Consider the following 25,391-nt stretch of genomic DNA (forward strand, 5'->3'; position numbering starts at 1 on the left):
GGATATCCATGGAATCCCCCGCTGCCCGGTGTACCGGTGAGCTAAATCCAAGACTTCCAAGAGGTCGATCAGAGTAGCATTTGTGATATTTATTCTTTTTGTATCTAGATACTCCATAGTTCTGCATCATCAGGATACAAATACAGCAGACAGTATTTTCATAAATATGATTGTTAGGTGTAGATACCTCTGGTAGTATTATCATTATTGGCCTCAGGCAGTAGATCCTTCTTATCACCGTCCAAATCCCCCGCTCCTTGTTATCAACAACGTCTTTCCATCACTTTCGCTTCTCATCCTTTCATCAGCTTCCTCTGTTGTTGCTCTTGATCAATTCATCGCAAGTCATCCCTGCATCAATTCTTTACAAGCTCCAACTATATCCCCATTGACCATTGCCTCGCCTATTCCACCCGTGGAGTCGTTCCAACCTTTCCCGCCCCTCCTGTTCTGGCCGCTCATCTCCTCCGCTGCCGAAACCGGTCCTTTTTCTTGCTTCTTGTGCAGCCCCGCGGGAAGCTTCCCTTGATCTCTCCTCCTCTTCCACCAAGGTGACTCATTATTTTCCTACTTATTCCTTTCCTTTTTTCCTCCGTGGCTCGCCATCACTCGTGTCTCCGTCTCAAACTTAAATCTCCCCAGCTTTCTAACATTCCTCTTCTTGTCCCGGACCTCACTTGTTTGAACCTCTTCTTCCGCTACAACTCCCCATCGTCTCCCCCCTCTCCTCCCCTCTTTGGCTCGCTCTCTCATCTTCTACAACTACTGATCGCTGGTGTCACCAGCAGCAGCAGCGGCAACTAGTTGGCCAGCTGATTGAATCACTTTCCCTCCTCATTCATCGCACATTTGCCGACCATGGCTGCTCCCTTTCGCCAGCCCGAGGAGGCGGTCGATGACACCGAGTTCATCGATGATCACCATGAGCACCACAGAGACTCGGTCCATCGCCGGCTACGTGCCAACTCCGCCATCATGCAATTTCAAAAGATCCTCGTCGCCAACCGTGGTGAAATTCCCATCCGTATCTTCCGTACCGCCCACGAACTTTCCCTGCAGACAGTCGCCATCTACTCGTATGAGGATCGTCTGTCCATGCACCGCCAGAAGGCCGACGAGGCCTACATGATCGGTCGTCGCGGTCAATATACCCCCGTCGCTGCCTACTTGGCCATCGATGAGATCGTCAAGATTGCTCAAGAGCATGGTGTGCACCTGATTCACCCCGGCTACGGCTTCTTGTCTGAGAACGCCGAATTTGCTCGCAAGGTTGAGAAGGCCGGTATTGTCTTCGTGGGCCCCACTCCGGAAACCATCGACGCGCTCGGCGACAAGGTCTCTGCCCGTCAATTGGCCATCAAGTGCGGCGTTCCCGTGGTCCCTGGTACTCCCGGTCCCGTGGAGCGCTACGAGGAGGTCAAGGCCTTCACCGACACCTATGGCTTCCCCATCATCATCAAGGCTGCCTTCGGCGGTGGCGGTCGTGGTATGCGTGTCGTCCGCGACCAGGCCGATCTGCGGGACGCCTTTGAGCGTGCTACCTCAGAGGCCCGCTCCGCCTTTGGTAACGGCACCGTCTTCGTCGAGCGTTTCCTCGACCGCCCCAAGCATATCGAAGTCCAGCTTCTCGGTGACAACCACGGTAACGTCATCCACCTGTTCGAGCGTGACTGCTCCGTCCAGCGCCGTCACCAGAAGGTCGTTGAGATCGCCCCCGCCAAGGATCTGCCTACCGATGTGCGCGACCGCATCTTGGCCGATGCTGTGAAGCTGGCCAAGTCGGTCAACTACCGCAATGCCGGTACCGCCGAGTTCTTGGTTGACCAGCAGAACCGCTACTACTTCATCGAGATCAACCCTCGTATTCAGGTCGAGCACACCATCACCGAGGAAATCACCGGCATCGATATCGTCGCCGCTCAGATCCAAATCGCTGCCGGTGCTACTCTGGAGCAGCTGGGCCTGACCCAGGACCGCATCTCCACCCGCGGTTTCGCCATCCAGTGCCGTATCACCACCGAAGACCCGGCCAACGGCTTCAGGCCCGATACCGGCAAGATCGAAGTCTACCGTTCCGCTGGTGGAAACGGTGTTCGTCTGGATGGCGGCAATGGTTTCGCTGGTGCCATCATCACTCCTCACTACGACTCTATGCTGGTGAAGTGTACCTGCCGTGGTTCCACATACGAGATTGCGCGCCGCAAGGTCGTGCGTGCCCTGGTTGAATTCCGTATTCGCGGTGTCAAGACCAACATTCCTTTCCTCACCTCATTGCTGAGCCACCCCACCTTCATCGATGGCACGTGCTGGACCACCTTCATCGATGACACTCCCGAGCTGTTCGCTCTTGTCGGCAGCCAGAACCGTGCTCAGAAGCTTCTTGCCTACTTGGGTGATGTCGCCGTCAACGGCAGCAGCATCAAGGGCCAGATCGGTGAGCCCAAGCTCAAGGGCGATATCATCAAGCCTACACTGCTGGACGCCGCCGGTAAGCCGATTGACGTGAGCGTTCCCTGCACCCACGGTTGGAAGCAGATCATCGACCGTGAAGGTCCCGCTGCTTTTGCCAAGGCTATCCGTGCCAACAAGGGCTGCTTGATCATGGACACCACCTGGCGTGATGCCCACCAGTCGCTGTTGGCTACTCGTGTCCGCACGATCGATCTGCTGAACATCGCCAAGGAGACCAGCTACGCGTACGCCAACGCTTACAGTTTGGAATGCTGGGGTGGTGCCACCTTCGACGTCGCTATGCGCTTCCTCTACGAGGACCCCTGGGACCGTCTGCGCAAGCTGCGTAAGGCCGTGCCCAACATTCCCTTCCAGATGCTGCTTCGCGGTGCCAACGGTGTCGCCTACTCATCTCTTCCCGACAACGCCATTTACCACTTCTGCAAGCAGGCCAAGAAGTGCGGTGTCGACATCTTCCGTGTTTTCGATGCTCTCAACGACGTTGACCAGCTCGAGGTCGGTATCAAGGCTGTGCAGGCCGCCGAGGGTGTCGTCGAGGCTACCATCTGCTACAGCGGAGACATGTTGAACCCCAAGAAGAAGTACAACCTCGAGTACTACCTGGCGTTGGTGGACAAGATTGTCCAGTTCAACCCCCATATTCTTGGTATCAAGGATATGGCTGGTGTGCTGAAGCCCCAGGCCGCGCGCCTGCTGGTTGGCTCCATCCGTGAGCGCTACCCCGACCTTCCCATCCACGTCCACACCCACGACTCTGCCGGTACCGGTGTGGCCTCCATGGTTGCCTGCGCTCAGGCCGGTGCTGACGCCGTCGATGCCGCCACCGACAGCATGTCCGGTATGACATCTCAGCCCAGCGTTGGTGCTATCCTTGCCTCTCTCGAGGGTACCGAGCACGACCCCAAGCTCAATCGGGCCCACGTTCGGGCCATCGACTCCTATTGGCAACAGCTGCGCTTACTGTACTCGCCCTTCGAGGCTGGTCTGACCGGCCCCGACCCTGAGGTCTACGAGCACGAGATTCCCGGTGGCCAGTTGACCAACCTCCTCTTCCAGGCCAGTCAGCTCGGCCTGGGGCAACAGTGGGCCGAGACCAAGAAAGCCTATGAGGCGGCTAACGACCTGCTCGGCGACATTGTCAAGGTCACCCCCACCTCCAAGGTTGTCGGTGACCTGGCTCAGTTCATGGTCTCCAACAAGCTGACTCCCGAGGACGTTATCGCCCGTGCTGGCGAGCTGGACTTCCCCGGCTCTGTCCTTGAATTCCTCGAGGGTCTTATGGGCCAGCCCTTCGGTGGCTTCCCCGAGCCTCTGCGATCCAAGGCTCTGCGTGACCGCCGCAAGCTCGACAAGCGCCCCGGTCTCTACCTGGAGCCTCTGGACCTGGCCAAGATCAAGAACCAAATTCGGGAGAAGTATGGCTCAGCCACCGAGTACGACGTGGCCAGTTACGCCATGTACCCCAAGGTCTTTGAGGACTACAAGAAGTTCGTGCAGAAGTTTGGTGATCTCTCCATCCTGCCTACCCGCTACTTCTTGGCCAAGCCCGAGATCGGCGAGGAATTCCACGTCGAGCTGGAGCAGGGCAAGGTCCTGATCCTCAAGTTGCTGGCTATCGGCCCCCTGTCCGAGCAGACCGGTCAGCGTGAAGTCTTCTATGAGGTCAATGGTGAGGTCCGTCAGGTCACCGTTGACGACAACAAGGCCTCTGTCGACAACACCGCCCGCCCCAAGGCCGACATTGGCGACAGTAGCCAAATCGGTGCTCCCATGAGCGGTGTCGTCGTTGAAATCCGTGTCCACGAGGGCTCGGAGGTCAAGAAGGGTGACCCCGTTGCCGTTCTGAGCGCCATGAAGATGGTGAGTTTGCATTTCTTGCCCAAATATTACGATGTCAAACAAGCTAATGGAGTTATTAGGAAATGGTAATCTCTGCTCCTCACAGCGGAAAGGTCTCCGGCCTGCTCGTCAAGGAAGGCGATTCCGTCGATGGCCAGGACCTCATCTGTAAGATCGCCAAGGCGTAGATCGAAATTACGAATGAATGAAGTTGTATCGTCTTGTATACAGGCCCGTACACGGCTTATTTGTATGGAGATACGAAAATGGGAATGGCTTTTGATGTCTCCTTAGAGCGTTTATAATCTGGGTTGGGGTTTATTGTCGGTTGTTTCTATGTCTGTCAAGGAATCTATTTCTGAGCACAACGAAGATGCCATTTCAACTTCCACAAACTCACTCGAAGTGTAGCGGAATATGAAGTCGTGTCATACTACTTTGATAGGCCTGGGTAGTCCAATCCAGACACAAAGACATGGATTAACGTCCAACGATCCTTGCTGCTTCGTCAGAGTTTCGCAGACGCAGCGCCGCCGTCGGGCTCCCCCACTTCTCGCAACGCCCTCCAGACCCGCATGGCCTCGTCCCACAGACCGTCCTCGCAGATCTGGACCGACCCATCGGGCCTGAGAGTCCTCAACTGCCGGTAATCCCCCGTTCCCCAGCCGATATCCGCATCCGCATCGCCCCGGACAAACCTGGTGAGCGGGTCGATGAACGCCTCCCGCACCATGGGCTTCTCGTCCGCTTGCAGCGCCTCCCCGTTGCCCCAGAACCAGAGGTATTGGTCTGTTGCGTGCGTGACACCCCACGAGGGCGGGATCGTCCGGTCCGCGCACCGCAGCCGCTTCTCGATGCGGTAGCGGTAGAGGAGATGGCCTGCGTTGCCGGCGGCGAGGGCGTGGATGAGCCCGCGCTGCGTCTTGTGGACCTGCATGTCGGCGTAGATCAGGCCGAAGGCGTCGGTGTGCCAGTTCTCGCAGCCGGGGGGTAGTTGACCGTGTGGACAGTAGATTTTGATTAGGGCGTCGGCGATGTGACGGGGGTAGTCGGCTAGGAGACGGCGGTGGAGGGATTGCAGGGTGTTGCTCTGTGGTGGGTGCCATGTTGCGTAGAGGGATTGTTCGTCGCGGCATTCGCCGAGCATGATTCGGATGTTTCGGGCTGCGAGCTTGCGGGCGAAGGTGCCGTTGTCCAAGGACTTGAAGAGAGATGGGTCTATGAAGGTGCCGTCGCTTGTTGGGCGGAACTGGTGCAGCTCGATGCTGGTTGCTGCGTCGAGCAGGGTCCTTGCTGGGATAGAGCGGAGACGGGACAGTTTTTCTGTCCAGGCCAGGGACGCGGGGATCTTGAGGGCGGAGAGAAGCTGGTTGAATTGGAGCTGCGCTGCTACTTCGTTTTTGGGCTGGACGCCGGGCGAGTTGGACCAGATGCAAGCTTGTTTTACAACACATTGTTCTGGAGGGAGTTCTAGACCGTAGGCCAGCTGATAGAATACCGAGTAGGCTCCTGGTACACAAGAAATGAGGATGGATCTTCGAAAGACTGAAGGAGACTCACCAGCCGAATAACCAGATATGGTGACCTGCAACGGGTTGCCCCCAAAGAGAACGATGTTGTCTGTGGTCCACTCTAGCGCTAGACGCTGATCCCAGAAGCCATGGTTTCCCACAGTCTCTCCTACAGAGCCGGCGTCTTGTCCAATCTCGGAAGAAGAAAGGAAACCAAAGACCCCTAGACGATATGCAGGCATGACTATGATGGCATTGAAGTCCGTCTCACCCAGAAAAGCTGCCGCCGAGAAGGTGTTTGGCGTACCAAACTGGAGAAAACCGCCGTCTAAGACGCGGAAAGGGTTAAGACAATATCCATCAAGAGTATGATCTGTCCCTTATGATAGCTATAGAAGACTTACGAATAAAGACAAAAACAGGCCATCCTGTCCGCTGTCAGCTAACCAGTCAGGACGGTGTTCAAGATGGTACATAGGTCTTCGCTGACGGACCTTTCTTGGGAGGTTCGGCTACAGGAACCCACACATTACACTGGAAGCAATCTTCGGTCCACTCATCTCTAAAAGAAACGTTCATAAAGGGAGGTTGCGGACAGACGCCTGAAAGCCTGTCACACTGACCGGGCTGATCCCGGGTGCCATAGGCGTAATCCGAAGGCAGTCTCTGGGCTCTACGCCAGCGCCGAGAAGGAGCTAAGCCGTAGCGAATGCCACCAAAGAAGCGACAAAGGGGAGTGTTTGTAGCTTTCGATGTAATGGTAACACCTTGGACATAGCCTCGGTGGGCGAGAGACTTCAGATACGGAGATCGAATGGTTTCCATGTCGAACTGTGATTCTCAACCCAGTTCCTGTTATGTTTTGAGTGCGTTTTCTTGCCTTCAAGTATCATATTGATAGGACATCTGGCTACCATTATATATAACGTGGCCGATCAGTGGGGATTCCCCCAGCATGGCGAAGATAAGCCATCTGATACCCGAGCAGCTGAGCTACTAGGGAAGCATACATCCAAGAGAACGAATCTCGAAGCGATATGAGCCAAGATCGATGTGAGCTCATCGGCAAAAGCGACGGGAGAGCCAACCAGATGGAGTCGACATCCAGGGCAGCCGACAGTTTGGCCAGTCTTTGCGGGGAAAGTAGCAACATTACGCGTCGGCGCCAGAACTGGACGCCGATTGATGCCTGAGGCATCTAAATGGGTATGCTCCTGATCCAATCTGAGACAAGGAGTTCGATGAATGCTTATCGCAGTCAGAAACAGCCTCAACTATCAATCGGCATGAGACGCAATGGATCACTTTATCAGATGGACGTCTATTCCCTCTGCAATTGAGTCCGTTCCCTACAATATGATTCCATGGATGAACCGGCGAGGTTCCCCGCATCAAGAAGGACTCTTGACGTCAGCCCTCACGAGATCACCTCGACGACGGCAGATACTCTGCTGTCTTTGACATCGAGACTCGCTTCTGGTGAACCGAATTCCGGAGTCTGACTGAGCATGGGATGATCATCCCTCAGCGGTGATTCGCCTAGAGCATGTCCATCAGTGCTGCCATCAGCAGACCTGGACGCTTCTGCGAAGACGATGAATCATCGTACCAATCCTTTGTCGACACCAATTTCTCAAAGGATGACCAGCTGCGAGCCACCATTGGATCAATCCATTTTCTTATTTGCCCCAATCAAGCTCCTGAAAGACAATGGAGAAGCAGTGATACATCATCCCAGCAGAGTTTGTTTCACTGCTTTAGGGTAGGTAGGTAGCTTACCCCTCTCGCCTGGAGACGCCTCCCTTGGCCAGGCAGGAAGAGTCGGCTATATATACACCAATCAGTCATGGTCTTTCACAAGATGAGCAGACAACCTTTCATAACGTTTGGTAAGTGAGTGATATCCTTCTTGTATCTCCGTTTGTCATCTTTGTAATCCCCGGAAGGTTGTGAGACATCTTGATTATTCATTGGGTTTCTCTAGACATTTCTGAAGCTGTTACTATTTATTAGATCTCCTCGCTCTGATTGCTCTTAATTCCAAGAATAGCACTGTTGATTGATACTGGAGCGTTGCCTAATTTATCACACTTACTAGGAACCATTATCTTGACAACAACTTCTCGCAAACCTCAGTCAATTAATCCAAAATGAACAACGGGTCCGAACCCCCAAAACGCCACTGGCACGGAACTGTAGGTGACCGCTACGAACAACTCAATGTCTGGGTTAGAGGCGGCGCTATCCAAACGCTGCCCGGTAGAAGACCCTCTACCGATATGAACGACAGACATGTACGTCTGACAGGTTTCTTAGAAACTACCGTTCAAACAATTCCTCTCGTCATCAACTCTGGTTTTGTGTCCTTTCAGTGCTAACGTGCATAGGACTCAACATCATCCGAGTCGTCCAACGCTTCTGCCAAAGGAGCAAGTCCTCCACGCAATGGGAGCGGGGAGCGGAGACGGTCAAGCACAGGTCTCTTTGAAGGCTTGACGAGCACGAAGCGGAATGCCACTGATCCTAGCGTGGCTGCTCGTCGGCAGAGTTGGTTGGAGCAGTCTGAGCAGGGCGGCTACCTCTCGAAGCTCTGGAATACATACACCAGGGGCCGTTGATTGAGCCGATATGGCTGTGAAGGAAAGAAAGGGAAATTGGAATTGTCTTGTACATGTTAATGCAATGCATACGGAGCATGTCAATATTACGAAGCTGGGCACCAGAATGGACATTCACTGCCTTCCCTGCTCTAGTTTCGTTCAGCGTAATTGCGCTGCTGATTCTGAGGAATGCGTCAATATCGTGAGTTCCTGAATATTATTGCTTATTGCGGCATGTCCTATACCGTAGCCCATACCCTATTAAGCATGCACCAGGTAACAGCTGTGTGCAATTTGGCGTTCCCAGGACCAGGTTGTCGTATACCTAGCCAATATTAAATTGCCGTAAAGTGAGACGATGCTGATGAGTTGGCGAAGTACTACGGACCATTACGAGCGTCTACACAGCGCAAGAACACCCTACGATGGACGGCCTACGCCAGTGCTAGAAGGGTGTCCGTTCTGATACCAGACCGGCATCAGAAGAGGGTTGGGTGACCCAAGTCCTACGACTTCAACCCTTGGACAGCCCACATCATGACACAACCGAAAGTGTTCCTTGACGGAAAGCAATCGGCTGAGAGTCATTGACCCCACGGCCAGGAACATCCCATGAGCAGCCCATGGATTCATGGGAGCATCATGTAAAACTTTTCAACAATGGTTATGCGGAAAACATCACCCTTTGTGAAGCCTTCATTGTGAAAAGTGGATGCGTTTTTTGAAATTGTGGATTGATATTCCTAGCACGCCTATCCATATGCCGTGGTAGAAAGAAGCATTTCAGAGCAGAGCGGCAATGTAGAGAAACGCCCGCCTTTTTTATCGATTCATCATAAAACACACAGCCCCAAAGCCGCCCCTCTGCAGACCCATGGACGGAATATTTACCGGACAATGCCGTCGAAGCGGTTCTTGAACCACTTGATGGTCTCAGCCTGGGTGATCTTGTGGTTGGTACCGATGCGAGACTTGCAGCGGCGACGCTTGGCAACACGCTCACCAGGGCGAGTCCTAAAAAAGACACAATTGTCAGCCATGGACTTGACTGGCAGTCCAGGGGGAAGCCAAAACTAGAACCGAGGGCCACTCACATGCAGCAGTAGAAGTCCATACCGTAGATACCGATACCAGGGTCGTACTTGATACCGAGATCGATGTGCTCGCTGATACCGAAGCCGAAGTTGCCGGTCTCGGAGAAGTTCTTCTTTCTCAGCTCGTATTCCTTGACCTTGAGGCCACGCTCGAGGATCTCCTCGGCCTTGGGGCCACGGACGGTAACGTGGACGGCAATCTTTTCGTTACGGCGGATACCGAAGGTACGGACAGTGTAGCGAGCCTTGCCTATAGTTTGGAAAAGAGGTGTCCCATCAGCCATACTGTTCCCATGACTCTGATTGTTGTTCTTGCTCCTTCCATATCCCCCCTCTTCGTCGTCCCAACGGCATCGAAAAAATGGGATTCAAAATCGAATTCGGGCGTGCTTACTGTAGACTGGAGTCTGACCGCTCAGCTGCTCGAGCACCTTAGCAGCACGGGTAAGTCTGTCACCAGACTCGCCGACACTGATGTTGAGCACGAGCTTCTGGATGCGCAGCTCGCGCATGGGGTTTGCGCTCTTGTCCTTTCCGTCCGACTGCATGACGATAAGTTGTTAGAAAAAAAAGTTGTCCTTCTTCCTCAATTGCAGTGGGTTTTGTAGGGGAAACTGGCAACATACCATGGCGACTGCTTTTGGCGTTAGATTGGTCGACTCGTTGAGTGGAAGAATCGAAGGTTCGAAAAGTGTGCAAAAGTGTATGTGTGGGTTGGTGTGGGAAGCGAGAGCCCTTAGCGTCTTGGCATGGTCGTTTGGCGCTAAGCGCAGAGCCGCGTCTCGATCACGACTCCGACTCCCGTGCCAGCGGAATGATAGAGTCGGAGAGCCTGCTTTAGCTGGATTCACCATTACCTATCTACGGGCGCATTAGCTCAAAAAAGTGAATGATCAAGTAGAGGAGTTCGTCTTCTACTGTTTCACTACATTCTTTGGTTCTATTCCCAAGTCGCATTCGTGCGCATTGCCCAGCCAACATGGCCGCCAACAAGCAGGGCAAGATGGTAAGTTTTCGTCCTGCCGTTCTTTTCGTCGTTTCTCTTGTTGAAGAGGATGTTTCTGCGGTATTTCATAGCTGACACTCCGTTCTTTTGCAGCAAAACCTCGTAAGTCATTGATTCGATGACTCTTCTAGAGCTCCCCATCCACCGAGTCTAACATTCTTGCAGATCAACTATCGGATGAGGATTACCCTGACCGACGGCCGACAGATGACGGGACAAATGCTCGCCTTCGATAAGGTGAATTCTGCCAGGCGTTTTTCGGCACATATAATGTAGCTAACGACAACGCTTTTTGACTTATAGCACATGAACCTCGTACTCGCAGACACAGAAGAATTCCGCCGCGTCAAGCGGAAGTCCAAGCCCGCTGCTGGACCGTCAAACGCTCCCTTAGTCGAAGCGGAAGAGAAGCGGACTCTCGGTCTCACAATCGTGCGCGGTACTCACGTCGTTTCCTGCTCCGTTGATGGCCCACCTCCCGCCGAACCCTCTGCGCGACTGGGAACAGGTGCGCCCGGCGCAGCTGCAGCTGCCACTCTTGCTGCTGGCCCAGGAATAAGCAAGCCCGCTGGACGAGGTCTTCCTGTCGGCCTGGGAGGCCCTGTTGCTGGCGTTGGAGGACCACCACCGCCCCCTGGCGGCTTCGGTGGATTCCCACCCGGTGGATTCCCTGGAGCACCTCCTCCAGGATTTGCTGGCCGTGGAGGACCCCCTGGTGGACCTCGTAAGTTCTTTCTTTTGTGAAGAGTTTTCCGTTCCAAACGCGAAACTAACCATCTGTTCCTAGCTGGCTTCGGTCCCCCACCTGGATTTGCGCCTCAAGGTGGTCCTCGTAAGTTCTCAATACTTCTGAGTATGGGCTAACTCTTTGCTAACTGTGTTCGATGCAGCTGGCGCTTTCCAGCCTCCACCAGGCTTCCAACCTCCCGGTCAGGGCCGGGGTTTCCCTCCTCCAGGCTTTGGTGGTAGATGATTAATTGATTTCCGGAACGGCACGATGGCATACAATATCCCGGCCGTCCATTGAGCACGGCAAGATTTTGAGGCTAGGAAAAGGAAAAAGGACTCGCCATGATTTCAAGTCTATCCGACAAATAGATACAGCACACATCTCTACCAGGCAAACGGCGTTGCGGCGTGTGCGGATGCTGGAAATGTCCCGATGAAGAACGAATCAACTCCAGGAAGTTGGTCTAGGATCGATAAGCAGTAATGCTAAATATGTCTAAAGTACCGATACACTAGTCAATTCATAATATGTCTTCTGAAATGTTTCTTTAAAACAACTTCGCTTGAAGCTGTAGTCATATCAAGTAAAGTCTCACGTGACACCCGGTTAACTCCGCGCTGAGATTCCGTGGTCGGGGAATGGTAACAAATCGTGCCTGGTTAGCAAGCCTGGATACTTGTCGTTGAACCGTTACCCCTGCCTCATCGAATATTCATTCAACATGGCCGCTGCAATCAAGGCGATCAATGCTAAGATCCGTTCCAACAAGGTTCTGGATTATGTCTGCTCAACACGTACGTACAATGCCTCACGTCGACGCTGTCGCCCGAGATCGGCCTGCCCTGGACGGCGGCGACGGTATCCATGAAAGCGCATCCAGGTTTCTGATGCCTTTCATAATTGATCTCGGGATGATGTTTTGTTCTGACGGGATAATGTGCATGAGAATCGCTGACGAAGCTTTGCCAATGCAGATTTCTGGGGCCCTGCCTCGAACTTTGGTATCCCCATTGCTGCTGTGATGGACACTCAAAAGGACCCTGAAATGTACGTCGTCATCGCACCCAGTTCCGAGCCTGGCCATATTTCAATGAACCCCCTATCTCAGACTGGAATGCTACTATGTCTCGTTGAACCTCCCGCCTGCTCTGCATCTCCTGCGCAGATACGAGTCAGCTCGCTCAACTAATACTCGAACAGTATCTCCGGACAGATGACCGCTGCGCTCACAGTCTACTCCGCAACCTTCATGCGTTACGCCCTCGCTGTCTCACCCAAGAACTACCTCCTCTTCGCCTGCCATTTCATCAACTGCTCCGCTCAGATGACTCAAGGATACCGGTACCTGAACTACTGGAAGTATGTTCTCTGCTCGCCTTCCTCGAACCTGCTGCCTCCTGTTCCTTAATCTTCTCTCAACACAATTACAGAATGCATGACTGACAACCTTTCTCAAATCTAGCTGGGGAGGCCGGGAAGCCAAGCTCGCAGAGGCCGCCAAGCAGGGTAAGGAAGTCACCGAAGCCGGCGCATAAACGATGTGATTCCCCCGTTTTATTCGCGTGTTTCTTGGTTTCTCCCGGGTGGATGCCGTCCCTATATAATCTCCCTCTTTCTCAGCAGTACTTAGACCTACTCCAGGCGAATGCAAAAATGGATTTCGAGTGTCGACTCGTTCGAGGATTACCCGACGGCTTCTACCCAGAGAACAGCTTTTTCAGCTCTGATAAACTGTGCTAAATAGATGAGATGGTCGGGTACTCCTGGAGGCTGTACATAGTCTTTCTTGCAGAAATGAATGCTTTGCACTGCCACTACTTGGCTGTTTTTGATAGTCTCGGCAGCGTGACTCGCTGAGAGCTTGATCGCAGGAGATTTTTAGCAGTGCCTGTCGAATGTGAGTCTGAGCACATCGATTGGTCTAATATCTCGCTTGTTACTAGCAACCTATATGCAATGCTGCTAGACTCTAGTGACATAATGATCTAACTATTGACACACATGGCAGAAGTGCATATGCAGGCTTGCTTGAACATGACCAAGGACTATAATGACGGAGGAATGATATGAATCGCTTGCTCTCTAATCAAAGTGCCAAACAGCAGTGGATCGTCGTCTCATATCTACAAAAGGTCTCGTACACCAAAAGAACAGTCGCAATAGAAACTTGTATCGATATGCGAATCACGAATCGCAGTATCCTGGAGGCTTGGTGTTGTCAGAGTTCACCCAGTTGTGGAGTGTCAATGAGGTAGTATATATGCAGGAAATGACTCCAAAGCAGGAAAGAGCGATATCGGCGATCTGCTGGCGTCTTGATTGCGCACAAGCTCTGAGATGAAGGAGTGGCTGTTGGAGCAAGAGTCAGTAACTTTAGACAAAGCTTCAGGAGTCCTAGTTGCTAGAGACATACCGGGTATACGTAAATCAAAGGAACACAGGCGAAGCTGCCGACGAGCGAGACAAATTTGTCGAGGTCATCCGCTCCGCCCCAGGCAACAAACGCGCAAATCATGACCAGAAAGAAACGGAAGCAGTTTTTCTTCCACTTGATCCCGGGGTTATACTTGCCACTGCGAGTGAAAAGTTCATTTTCCATGATTCGAATGGCAGGGAATAGTTGTAGGGGGGTGCTCAGCAGGATTGCTAGAGAATACAGAAATTGGACCGCATTCACGAATTTATCATCCTGAGGAAGATTGAGAATGACCACAGTTTGCGTCGCGGAGCCATAAGCTGCATAGCTGAGAGCACCAGCAGAGAGGAAGACAATGGTAATGAGGACCATGACACCGGCAAGGACGCCTGGGAACCGACGTGGTTCTTTCATTGACTCCTGAATTGGGATAATCAAACCAATCCCTTCGTAGGTGAAAATGGCAGTGCCAATGAAAAGAGTCCATGTGGATGGGTTGAATGACTTGATATCCGAAACGCCACCTTGCGAAACGATAGTGGCAACGTCGTAGTAATAGAGATAAATGAGCCCCAGTAGAATAAACACATCTGCCACAAGTGCGGTGAAACCCAACTTCCCAATGTCACGAATTAGCGAGAGAGGCAGAAATATGACCAATTGTATCAGCACCATGAACTTGATGTCGATGAACGACTTGCATTTGCTGACAGCCAGGACGAAGGCCTGGAGGTTCTCAGCAGTGAAGACGATGTATGCCGAGACAAATCCCAGTTGACTGAGAACAATAGATCCGAGGATGATCCGGCGCATATGTTTTCCAAAGAGAGCACCACCAATGTCACCGAAGGAGCCTTCGATCTTCAAGCGGGTGTTGACCAGAAGAATGAAGCAATAGAAGCTGAGTATGGATACAGCAAGCAAAACCAAACTGCTGAATAACATCCCACCATTCAGGAAAGCCCTTGGCAAGAAGAGAACACCCGTGCCGACAAACGATTTGAGTAGAAGTAGAGCAGCTCCTGTCCTTGTGTTGGTTCCCGTTCCACCGCGCGGTTTTGGTTTACGCTTCCTTCGGCCAGGAGTTTCTGGTCGGAGCAAAGCCGAGTCTTCCCCTGGTTCTCTCTCTTCTGCTTCGTCCCAGGGTTCTGAGGAGAAATACTCATCGGGCCCTAGAACCTCGTCGTCCTCTTCTAGCTCTTCTCCCGCGAAGTGACCGTAGAGGGTGAGAAACTCCAGGAAGCTGCTGGTATGGAGCTGATGATGAGTCGCTGACGCTTTTGCGCGGCCGTCGGTACTTCCAGGATGAGGACTGCCTGCAGTCCTTCGTATGAAGTCTCTTCTGAAACCTCCTGGCACCCGGATGGTATTGATGTCCATGGTTTCCTCCTCCGGCGTAGGTCTACTGAGACTGAAACTCTTACTTCGTAGATGTCTTCGTACAGAATTCCCGGCTTCGGCATCCTCAGCCCACCTATAAACCTGTCTTGTAATGTCTCCTCCCTGCAATTGCAAGCTAGAGAATTCATCGTCGGCGTTGCTTGCCATGTCCCTGAAGTTATTGGATTCGAGAGCATTCTGCGGTTGCACGAGGTGTCTCTTCACGACCTCAGGATCCTCATATGGCGCATTTGAATATATGGAGCCTTCCCTTCCTATTTTATTGTCGAATGAACCATAATTTGACCTCACTGGCTGATTCAGTAAGGCGGGAGAGTCGGTTCGTCTCGGTGGAGTTCCAAGTCTCGGAGGTGAGCGACCAAGACTTTCCTGAAGCGCAGATGCGATCATAGACTGTCCTGGGCCTGGTAGCGAGGCTGGATTATCCACCCGGCCGAGTTCCTGTCCGTTACCTGTCGTAGACTGGTTTGGTATAGGTACTTGTCTGGATGAATATGAGGTTGAAACTGAAGGGACTGGCGAAGCTAGTCGTGCAATAGAGGCATGTCTTGACCCAATGTCTGCTGAAGGAGATTCCGAACGCTTAGCTGGAGTTGACATAGGAGTAGAGCGATTTGGTTGATATGATGGTCCCTCCCCATTGTCTGTTCTCCCCGACGACGCCATTTTCGCAATGGAATAAGCAAGCTGAAGATGGGAAGATAAGAAGTTGAGAGGTTGAGTGGGACCGGCACACTCAGTATAGAGCCTCGGCCTATTCACAAGCAGTGAGCCAGCGCTGACGAGGGAACGCGACTTGGGTGTAAAAATTGGGTGTATTCTGCAGCGGTTGTATTTTCCGCCGGCTGTATTTTCCACCGAAGCGATGTCTTGTTTGTATAAAGATATCTTGATGGCTATATCAATGAAGAGTGGTAGTGGTATCCATCCTTCATTCTCATTTATAGAGAGGTAGATGAGTATAACACAGCCAACGGAAGGAGGACGCATGGGAGTGTGCTTGGTGACTAACGAGGAATTTGCACTGTTTGTCTTCTTCCCTGCGTGAGGTCATTGCCGATCTTCCAAGCATTGCAGTTTGCAGCGATGCCAAGTCAATTGCTTCATTCTGAGCTCGATTTTGCCGAATTTTCGAATCGTTGAACGCACCAATGCTTTTCATGAAGTAGAACGCATTATAATAATAATATGCTGCCATTTCATCTTCGCGTAAGGCTTCATTGTTGATACACCCTTCTGTTGCGATCCTCGGCTACGACCAGTGTGCTATTGAAGGGGTGGGGACCCCACTGCGATAAGGTGTAGGGTTGTGTCTTTGAAGAACGACGGACCAAACAAAAGCAAATTGGGGTCGATGTCCAGACGAAGGCCGAACTTTTCCACACGAACTGCTGAAGAAGATGTATCCAGGTTGGATCCAAACGACCCAGCCCAGGCATCTCCTGAGGCGAACAGCAGACTCCTCGATTGGAGGACTATTCTCTCGTCCCGTCCCTATGAGCCGCTGAATGCCTCTTCGCGAAGGTCAGATAATCAGCGTCATCCGCAACTGACCGGTCTTTTCAGCAGTCTCTCTCGTTGGTGGCACCGCCGAGACAGTGGCAGCCAGGATCCCGGGGCGGACAATGTGGCAGCCAATGTCTCCCTCTCTGCAGGGCCGCGGAGAGACTCGAGTCCTGATAAGAAGGAAAAAAACGCATCAGCACACCGTGCGTCGGAGACTGCACATAAGCTTGGGACATTTTCTGGAGTCTTTGTACCGACAACGCTGAATGTGCTCAGTATCCTGATGTTCCTTCGGTTTGGGTTCGTCCTCGGGCAGGCCGGCTTACTTGGGATGCTAGGTCGGTATATGCTGTCTTGGACAACTTCCTCCATTTAGAAAGACTGCTAACGGACGCAGGACTCCTTGTTGCTTCTTATACAATTAACCTGGTAACGACAATGTCTCTCTCCGCCATCGCAACGAACGGCACCGTAAGAGGAGGCGGCGCATATTATCTGATTTCCCGATCACTAGGACCTGAATTTGGTGGCTCGATTGGAATCGTATTCTACCTAGGCTATGTCCTGAATACTGGCATGAATGCTGTCGGTCTCGTTGACTGTTTCACTCAGAATTTTGGCACGGAATCGGGCAACTGGGCCAACTTCCTTGAAGAAGGATTCTGGTGGCAGTATCTATGGGGAACTGTCGTCTTGGTTCTATGCACTGCAATATGCTTGGCCGGGAGCTCCATGTTCGCGAGGGCTAGTAACGGACTGCTAGTCATTCTACTGGTGGCGACATTCAGCATCCCAGTTTCCGTGATTGCCATGAAACCTTTCAGTAATCCCAAGTTGAACATTGAATTCACTGGCATTCGGCTGCAGACATTGTTGGAGAACCTGAAGCCTAGGCTCACCAAGGGTGCCGCTGGTAGCCAAATCCATGGACGAGAAAATTTCCAGGACCTCTTCGGAATCTTGTTCCCTGCTACAGGCGGAATATTTGCAGGTGCCAGCATGTCGGGTGACTTGAAGAATCCTAGCAAATCGATACCCAAGGGGACGCTTCATGGACTGGCACTGACCTTTGTCACTTACACGCTTGTGATCCTGGCAATGGCTGCCTCAATAACCAGAGAGTCGTTCTACAAAAATACCAGCGTCCTCCAGCTGGTCAATGTTTCCGGTGTCGTTATCCTGCTGGGGGAGTTTGCAACGTCGTTCTTCTCCTCCTTGATGGGAGTCATCGGTTCTGCGAAACTCCTCCAGGCCATTGCGCGCGACAGCCTTCTTCCTGGGCTGAGTCTTTTCGGCAAAGGCAGCAAGAAGAGCGACGACCCGGTATATGCTATTATTTTGACTTTTGTATTTGCACAGCTTACAATGCTTTTCGATATCAACCAGATCGCATCCTTTGTTACCATGACGTACCTGATGACATTTTTGGTCATGAACTTAGCGTGCTTTCTTCTGAAGATCGGCTCCGCGCCCAATTTTCGACCGTCTTTCCACTACTTCAACTGGCAGACTGCGGCAGCCGGAACTTTGGTGTGCGGTGCCAGCATGTTCTTTGTGGATGGTCTCTATGCCACCGGCTGTGTTGTCATTCTCATTGTGCTGTTCTTGCTGATTCATTACTCCTCGCCTCCAAAGTCGTGGGGAGATGTTAGCCAAAGCCTGATCTACCACCAGGTCCGCAAGTATTTGCTTCGCCTTCGTCAGGAACATGTCAAATTCTGGCGGCCTCAAATTCTGCTTTTCGTGACCAATCTTGATGAACAGTACAAGATGGTCTCTTTTTGCAACTCACTGAAGAAAGGAGCGTTGTTTGTGCTGGGCCACGTGCTCGTGACGGATGACTTCTCTGCCGCAGTGCCAGAAGCTCGTCGTCAGCAAAGTGCATGGACAAAGTTAGTTGAGTACTCTCGAGTCAAGGCCTTTGTCAACATTGCCGTGGCTCCAAGTGTTGAGTGGGGCGTCAGAAATGTCGTTCTGAATTCTGGACTTGGAGGGATGAGGCCCAACATCGTGGTTATTGATCAGTTTCGGAAAGGTCAATCGCTTGCTGAAGTCTTGCAGCTTCCCGGTCACAGAAAAGTCTCTACGAATAGCAAACGCAACTCTCACGAGACGCATGGCGAGTCATCTGAGAATGAGGCGCATGGCCTTTCTATGAGCTGCAGAAGCTATGTGACTATACTCGAGGATCTTCTCTTCAAGCTCCGTATTAATGTTGCCGTGGCAAAAGGATTCGAAGATCTCGAGCTTCCAAGCCCGGATGGACAGCATACGAAGAAGTATATCGATCTGTGGCCTATTCAGATGTCGGCCGAGCTTGGCGCAGACAACGAAAGCAAACAAAATGTCCTCACGACTAACTTTGATACTTACACCCTCATCCTTCAGCTAGGATGCATTCTAAACACGGTCCCCTCGTGGAAGAAGACGTATAAGCTTCGGGTGGCGGTATTTGTGGAATACGAGACCGACGTTGAAGACGAGCGCCGAAGGGTTGAAGCTCTCCTTGAGAAACTTCGAATCGAGGCGGAAGTCCTAGTCTTCTGGCTTGCATGTGGCGACTTGAAAGCGTATCGCATCATTGTCAACGGTGACATGAGCCCGGATACCAAGGAAGCCCAGGACCATGTCCACGCTGTGCTGGAGCATGAAGACTGGTGGCAGGAGCTGCGGCAGTTCCGCAATAACTCGGAAGATTCCCCGGACACATCGGGCCAATTAAGCCTCGCGAGCCTACCAGAAAGAATGTCCAGCTGGAGTGGGGCATCGGGCCACGAAATGACAAGGTCGCAGAGTCAAATGGCTGGCGGACTGAGGAAATTTATCCAGTCCCGGCGGCGGCGATCTATATCGAGTTTTAAAGGGCTCGGAGGGGTCAGTCTAGGCATGAAGACGCATCGCCTGCTTGATTCACTCGTTCATTACGACAGCAGTGCAAGCGAGAGTAGTAGTGATAGCGAATTTGAGCCGTACGCTAGTGACGACGCCGACGACGGAGAAGAGGGATCCCCAGCGACTGATGATCATAACTCACAAAGTCATGAAGCTGCGACTTCGCCTAAGCCGGATCAGATGTCCCCTCAGGAGATTACAGTCAGGCAGGATATTCCATCCATCATCACTACGGACGAAGAGGCATCTCCCAAGAGCAAAGTTGGGCTTATCCGGCCACCCATCAGCCGCTCACCATCTAGCATCCGATTCTCCTCCTCGCCCATACCTGAAGCAAGAGTCAGCACAGAGGAAAACGCGGGCCCGTCCATCATGTTTGCGCCAAGCTCATCGCCTCCTCGCTTCCAGAAACGGTTGGAATCAATCTACAGGCGACGTTCCTCCTCCGGGGCCAGAAGTGCTTCGGGATATCCCAACCAGGCGTCTGTTCCTCTGTCATTTGACGATCTTCCCAGTCGTGCGCAGCACCTGATCCTTAACGAACTGATGGCCAGGCAAAGCAGTCAGACGGCCGTCATCTTCACGACCTTGCCTTCCCCGTCTGAGGGTACCGCGGAAAGCGAAGAGACAAGCGAGTCTTACCTGAGTGACTTGGAGGTCCTGTGGCAAGGACTGCCACCCTGCCTGTTGGTCCACAGCAATAGTATGACCGTGACGATGAACCTGTGATGATCTATTTGATTTCCAGTGATGATGCTTTGAAGCGCTGCACACATACTTGGCGACATGATTCATTCAATACAGCTAGCACAATGACATAGATTATAATTGACTGAGATGACTGCTTTGTCAGACCTCTTCCAGTTTTTACTATTATTATCTTGACCGAAAGGGCTTAGAAGAGAGGAAGGCCAGTGTCAGCACAGCTGAAGGATGAGGCGTGTTTGGTCTCGTAATCTTCGTGTAATCACATTACACATGCATGTCAGCAGCGCAAAAAGAAGAAACCCTATTCTTTGACAGAAGCTGACGGCAGCGAGATCCCGACAATAAGTAGAAAATGAAGGAAACCAGTTACTATTATTCTCATTCTCAAAAGTCATCAAACGAAATAGATTTCCATTGAGAAGCCTACCTAGTTTGGGGGTAGCAAATGACAATTTGCCCGCGTGTTATTGGGCCATAGCGCACGGTCTGGGTCATCCCCAAGTGTTTTTCCGTTAATACCGTATCTAGTGCTGTACCCCTCGGTACATAGATAAATAATAAAATATAACTACACTGGGATGTTTTTATCGCTCATCGCCAATTGAACTGCTCTCGTTATTTCTTACCCTCCCTTCGCTCTTATTCTAATCCATTGCACTAATCTCTCTACTACTAATAATAATATTTTACCTTGTGCACGCGAATAATATTCCAGTCGCTTATCCCTTCGAATCCTCTTTCGTCATCGTCCTTCCTCTCGGGACCCCCCTTTCTCGTCGCATCGCCGATAGCTCGAATGGGCAACCCCCGTGGACGCCGAACGAACGGCAGCATCAAGACCAGCAAGGGTACCCAACGTGGTACAGTGTCCAACCTATTGTCAGACCAGCCCCTCGCACCACGACCCAAGGTCTCGATTGTCAGCAACGACGACAGCCAGGACAGTTCTGACGGCGGCGCATCCACGACTCCTTCCACGACCGAATCCACCTCGAAGACCGCTATCAACGGTACAGACAGCACGAAAAGAAATATGTCGAGAAAGCCCTCATCACCAATGGCTCCGGCCTTTATGGTGTCTGCGCCAGGCAAGGTTATCGTCTATGGCGAGCATGCTGTTGTCCACGGCAAGGCAGCCATGGCTGCCGCCATTTCCCTCCGGTCCTACCTTCTCGTCACAACGCTGTCGAAATCGCAGAGGACAATTACAATGAATTTCCGGGATATCGGTCTGGACCATACGTGGAACATTGACGAGCTGCCGTGGGACGTGTTCCAGCATCCGTCCAAAAAGAAGTTCTACTACGACCTCGTCACCTCCCTTGATCCGGAACTCGTCGCCGCAATCCAGCCCCACGCCGATGCCGTGTCCCCAGAAAAACCAGAGGACGTGCGCAAGATTCATCGCCGATCCGCTTCCGCGTTCCTTTACCTGTTCCTTTCCCTCGGGTCGCCGCAGAACCCCGGAGCGATCTACACCCTCCGGTCCACCATCCCCATCGGCGCAGGTCTCGGCAGCAGCGCCAGCGTCTGCGTCTGTCTGAGCGCTGCGCTACTGCTCCAGATTCGCACCCTCGCCGGTCCCCATCCCGACCAACCTCCCGATGAGGCGGAAGTGCAAATCGAGCGCATCAATCGCTGGGCGTTTGTCGGGGAGATGTGCACGCACGGGAACCCCAGTGGTGTGGACAACACGGTCTCCGCAGGCGGCAAGGCCGTGGTGTTCCGCCGGGAGGACTACTCCAAGCCACCGACTGTCACTCCGCTCCTTAACTTTCCCGAACTACCTCTCCTGCTCGTCGACACACGACAATCCCGCTCAACCGCCGTCGAAGTGGCCAAGGTGGGCAAGCTGAAGGATGAACACCCGGTCGTGACCGACTCGATTCTGGAGGCGATCGACCAGGTGACCCTAGCGGCGCAACAGAAGATCGAGGAAATCAAGACCAATGGTATCTCAGACCGGACGCTGGAAGACCTGGGTACCCTGATCCGCATCAACCACGGCTTCCTCGTATCGCTCGGTGTCTCGCATCCCCGCTTGGAACGAATCCGCGAGCTTGTCGACTACGCCGACATTGGATGGACAAAGTTGACCGGTGCTGGAGGCGGCGGGTGCGCAATCACTCTTCTCCGTCCGGACATCAAAGAGGAGGCCGTCCGCGAGCTCGAAGAGAAGCTCTCCACCGAAGGATTCGTCAAGTACGAGACGACATTGGGAGGTGACGGCATCGGTGTCCTCTGGCCGGCCGTTCTTCGCAACGGCACCGACGAAGAAGGTGGCGAGGAGATTGACCAGCAGAAGTTCGAGAACGCAGTCGGCCCCGAGGGCATCGAGCGTCTCGTGGGCGTCGGCGTCCAGGAGAAGCGGGAAGGATGGAAATTCTGGAAACGGTCGCCTCGTTTCTCATGATGCCCTCGGACACTCTGCATCCTTTTTTTTTATTTTTATTTTTTATTTATTTTTTATCTTTTTTTCCTGCCCTTTCTAAAATTCCGGCTCCGTTTCACCCAGTATGCGTCAGGAACTCTTGCATGATATGCCTTTTATAAGCGCTTTTCTCTAACTATTCTCATTCACAAATATCTTTATCTTCGTTCTTGTATCATATTTCAGTACTTGTTACGATAGTGCCTGCTCTTTTCTTGCATGGCGCTTCTTTTTACTGTTCGCTTCTTCCGCGCCAGTTTTTGTTTGAGTACTCCATTTTTCAACCATCTGCGTATGCTTGTTTGAGATCGTCATGGGAGCGGTCGGGGATTGAGCGCTGAACAAACTTATGTATCTATACAACCAAAGTCCAGGGAATTGCATGAAATAGCCATGAATTGCTATATTTTATAGTTATACAAGCACATGCAATGGTGTAATGAGTCCAAAACATGTGGACGCAACGCGACAGGCAGTCATGTTCGATAGCCCATTGAACAACATCGTAGAAATATCGTTAATCTGGTATCACAGGATGGTGCGGTCCTCATGTCTCAAGGCTGTCAACCCATCGTCGTCTCCCAGCCCTTCTCAATCATGACATCCATCCAGTATGCGTTACTGTCCCCCGCATCCATTCGTCTCCACACCTCTTGCACAAGTTGAAGGCAGACGCTGATCGGCTTCGGAGGCAGGACATGCATGAAGGAGGTCAACCGTCCGAGAACGAAGCGGCGCGTCCTGGAGACCTCGATGGCATGCGACGAGAGATGGGGCCCATCTACGTCTAGAGGGATTTCCGACGGTGTTACACGTGGCAGGCGAAGTTCGCTACTTGATGCGACGAGCAGAAATGGTTGGAGACACCTGGTGCGGGATTCGAGGGGAATGGTCTTGAGGCGGGACAGGGTGGTGAGTGCAAATTCGGTCAACCAGCTGCTGTAATAAGAATCTGAGTGGGTTGTACTTGATGCTGCTGGTTCTGACGGCATATTGCTTTCCGGCTGTGCGTAGGGAGAGTCGGAGAACCAGGCCATGCCCTCGAGATTTAAGTCGGGGTCCAAGCAGAAGAAAGGATCGCGTGGAGCAGTAGCGGACGATTGTTGGTCTGTCTGTGAAGACAACGTTTGATTGGAAGGAAGCCGACGGCGAAGTAGATCGGGGAATACTCTATACAGCTGCAGGAGGCCTGTACAGCGGTACACCTCAGCCATGGTGAGAAGATGCCAAACTGGTGTCTCTTCGTCGCCAGGACTGACGATTTCACCCTCTGTAGGATGAGCAAGGCCAAGCAGCCTTTCTTCCAGCTCTCGAGCCCTCGTAATGGCCATCTGCGCTCGGTCGATGTCTGCCTGAGAGGTGAAGTTCCTGGTGCGAACTCTCTTCCTCTCTGCGCGAATTAACCTTCCTACTTCTTGTACGGTGAACTGGGTATCGCGGGCAATCCCTGTCCAAGGATGGGGCACTCGCTGCAGGACGACTGATTCACCGATTCCCGAGGCAGATTTCCCAGACAACACGGCCGAGTCGTCTGCGACAAACGACAGAAGCATCTCCCAGTAGACGAGAGCCTCCTCGAAGAATTGGTAATTATTACCGCAATTATGACTTGCAGTTTCGGCGGCCTTGACATCCAGATGCTTGCGAAGGAGGTTGAAAAAGGAGACGCCTAAATCTTTGGAATCGTGCCAACTAGCGGTTTGGCCCAGCATAAGCAGAGCCAACAGGGACTTGTCGTCCATGGTAGTCTCCTTGGAAATGATCTCCACTGCTTCGTTGCGCATGCGTTGTCCCAACGGGCCGAATTCTGGAAAGTCGTTCACCAGGGTGGCTGCTGCCATGCTTTGCATAGTCTTGCACATGGCCAGAGAGGAGCCCCAGAGACGTGATACAGTCGACCGGAATGGGTTCATCTGACTATCATAGCTAGAGAACAGAGCAGCTACCTCTTTGAAGTAATATTCAATCAAAGTCCAAGAGGGGTTGTTCAACGTTTGAGGAATCGGGGTGAAATCGTGCAAAGGCGGCTTTGGATGGGACGAGGAATACATGCGGATGATCGTCGAAGGCGAGAAACCGGAAAAATGATGAGAATTATGCTGCAGCTCTGATCCTGCTGATGAAAAGAAGGTTGTGAGATTCGTTGGCGTTCCGAAGTCGAGCACGGAGCTCTCCCGTCGCGGCACTGATATCGGAGGCGATGCTGACGCTGGAGATGGAGGACAAAGATCTGTCAACTCAGGAAGAGAGCCTGTGCTCTGGAGATCCCATAAATTATCACACAAGACACTTCCGCCATTCGCTTCCAATATTCTTGTTTCAGATGGTTCATGTGGGCTGTTCGAATTCAGATTGCTCCTATCTAAGGCCAACGGGACCTGCGGCAATGAATTGATGAAGACCGGCGATTTGGGTGAAGTTGACGGCCGCCGATCTGAGGATTGAATTGATCTGGATGCGGATGCTTCAGATATGCTCGTTTGATCATTGTCACGCTCTTGAAACTTGGTTACCCAGCGCAAAGATTGAACATATCCGGGGCACTTCACTCCCAAACGGATACATCGGCTACAGTGTGGTTTTTCTTCCCCACATTTGACCTATCATCCTGTTCAGTGATCCTGATAAATTATCGCAGTCACAGAGTCGAGGCTCTACGTGACGGGCATATGTTGAGGATGCACTCACCCTTTTGCTCTTACACCTAGCACAACCGTTGCGGGACTTTTTGACTCGTCGCATAACGATTCAACCTCATCGGCTGAGACAACAATAAAGCAGATAG

At 52.3% G+C, this 25,391-nt stretch overlaps 10 protein-coding genes across 10 annotated transcripts; 6 read left to right on the forward strand and 4 right to left on the reverse strand.

The window, feature by feature from the left end:
• Positions 1 to 858: 858 nt before the first annotated feature.
• On the forward strand, positions 859 to 4,499 carry ALT_5250 (pyruvate carboxylase; the record flags this gene model as incomplete). Its single annotated transcript, XM_033555311.2, has 2 exons — positions 859 to 4,332; positions 4,392 to 4,499. 2 exons carry the CDS (start codon positions 859 to 861, stop codon positions 4,497 to 4,499), a joined length of 3,582 nt encoding a protein of 1,193 aa, XP_033411202.1.
• Positions 4,500 to 4,819: 320 nt separating this feature from the next.
• Positions 4,820 to 6,647, reverse strand: ALT_5251 (putative carboxylesterase; the record flags this gene model as incomplete). The annotated part of the gene is made up of 4 exons (XM_033555310.2): positions 4,820 to 5,820; positions 5,872 to 6,150; positions 6,227 to 6,250; positions 6,317 to 6,647. The coding sequence occupies 4 exons, from the start codon at positions 6,645 to 6,647 to the stop codon at positions 4,820 to 4,822; spliced, it is 1,635 nt and encodes a 544-aa protein (XP_033411201.2).
• A 1,325-nt stretch (positions 6,648 to 7,972) lies between these two features.
• Positions 7,973 to 8,440, forward strand: ALT_5252 (uncharacterized protein; the record flags this gene model as incomplete). The annotated part of the gene is made up of 2 exons (XM_033555309.1): positions 7,973 to 8,116; positions 8,210 to 8,440. The coding sequence occupies 2 exons, from the start codon at positions 7,973 to 7,975 to the stop codon at positions 8,438 to 8,440; spliced, it is 375 nt and encodes a 124-aa protein (XP_033411200.1).
• Positions 8,441 to 9,309: 869 nt separating this feature from the next.
• ALT_5253 (60S ribosomal protein uL5) lies at positions 9,310 to 10,064 on the reverse strand (the record flags this gene model as incomplete). Its single annotated transcript, XM_033555308.2, has 3 exons — positions 9,310 to 9,436; positions 9,517 to 9,766; positions 9,911 to 10,064. The coding sequence occupies 3 exons, from the start codon at positions 10,062 to 10,064 to the stop codon at positions 9,310 to 9,312; spliced, it is 531 nt and encodes a 176-aa protein (XP_033411199.2).
• A 431-nt stretch (positions 10,065 to 10,495) lies between these two features.
• Positions 10,496 to 11,495, forward strand: ALT_5254 (small nuclear ribonucleoprotein-associated protein; the record flags this gene model as incomplete). Its single annotated transcript, XM_033555307.1, has 6 exons — positions 10,496 to 10,522; positions 10,616 to 10,624; positions 10,688 to 10,759; positions 10,826 to 11,246; positions 11,310 to 11,354; positions 11,413 to 11,495. 6 exons carry the CDS (start codon positions 10,496 to 10,498, stop codon positions 11,493 to 11,495), a joined length of 657 nt encoding a protein of 218 aa, XP_033411198.1.
• A 478-nt stretch (positions 11,496 to 11,973) lies between these two features.
• Positions 11,974 to 12,787, forward strand: ALT_5255 (pyruvate transporter MPC1; the record flags this gene model as incomplete). The annotated part of the gene is made up of 4 exons (XM_033555306.1): positions 11,974 to 12,046; positions 12,227 to 12,299; positions 12,453 to 12,611; positions 12,715 to 12,787. 4 exons carry the CDS (start codon positions 11,974 to 11,976, stop codon positions 12,785 to 12,787), a joined length of 378 nt encoding a protein of 125 aa, XP_033411197.1.
• Positions 12,788 to 13,653: 866 nt separating this feature from the next.
• On the reverse strand, positions 13,654 to 15,459 carry ALT_5256 (putative amino acid transporter; the record flags this gene model as incomplete). The annotated part of the gene is made up of 1 exon (XM_033555305.2): positions 13,654 to 15,459. One exon carries the CDS (start codon positions 15,457 to 15,459, stop codon positions 13,654 to 13,656), a length of 1,806 nt encoding a protein of 601 aa, XP_033411196.2.
• A 964-nt stretch (positions 15,460 to 16,423) lies between these two features.
• ALT_5257 (putative cation chloride cotransporter) lies at positions 16,424 to 20,196 on the forward strand (the record flags this gene model as incomplete). Its single annotated transcript, XM_033555304.2, has 2 exons — positions 16,424 to 16,913; positions 16,973 to 20,196. 2 exons carry the CDS (start codon positions 16,424 to 16,426, stop codon positions 20,194 to 20,196), a joined length of 3,714 nt encoding a protein of 1,237 aa, XP_033411195.2.
• Positions 20,197 to 20,971: 775 nt separating this feature from the next.
• Positions 20,972 to 22,588, forward strand: erg12 (mevalonate kinase; the record flags this gene model as incomplete). The annotated part of the gene is made up of 1 exon (XM_033555303.1): positions 20,972 to 22,588. The coding sequence occupies one exon, from the start codon at positions 20,972 to 20,974 to the stop codon at positions 22,586 to 22,588; it is 1,617 nt and encodes a 538-aa protein (XP_033411194.1).
• A 581-nt stretch (positions 22,589 to 23,169) lies between these two features.
• Positions 23,170 to 24,657, reverse strand: ALT_5259 (uncharacterized protein; the record flags this gene model as incomplete). The annotated part of the gene is made up of 1 exon (XM_033555302.2): positions 23,170 to 24,657. One exon carries the CDS (start codon positions 24,655 to 24,657, stop codon positions 23,170 to 23,172), a length of 1,488 nt encoding a protein of 495 aa, XP_033411193.2.
• Positions 24,658 to 25,391: the final 734 nt, after the last annotated feature.

Source organism: Aspergillus lentulus, assembly GCF_001445615.1.
Source record: "Aspergillus lentulus DNA, contig: Alt09, strain: IFM 54703, whole genome shotgun sequence".
Taxonomy (NCBI): domain Eukaryota; kingdom Fungi; phylum Ascomycota; class Eurotiomycetes; order Eurotiales; family Aspergillaceae; genus Aspergillus; species Aspergillus lentulus.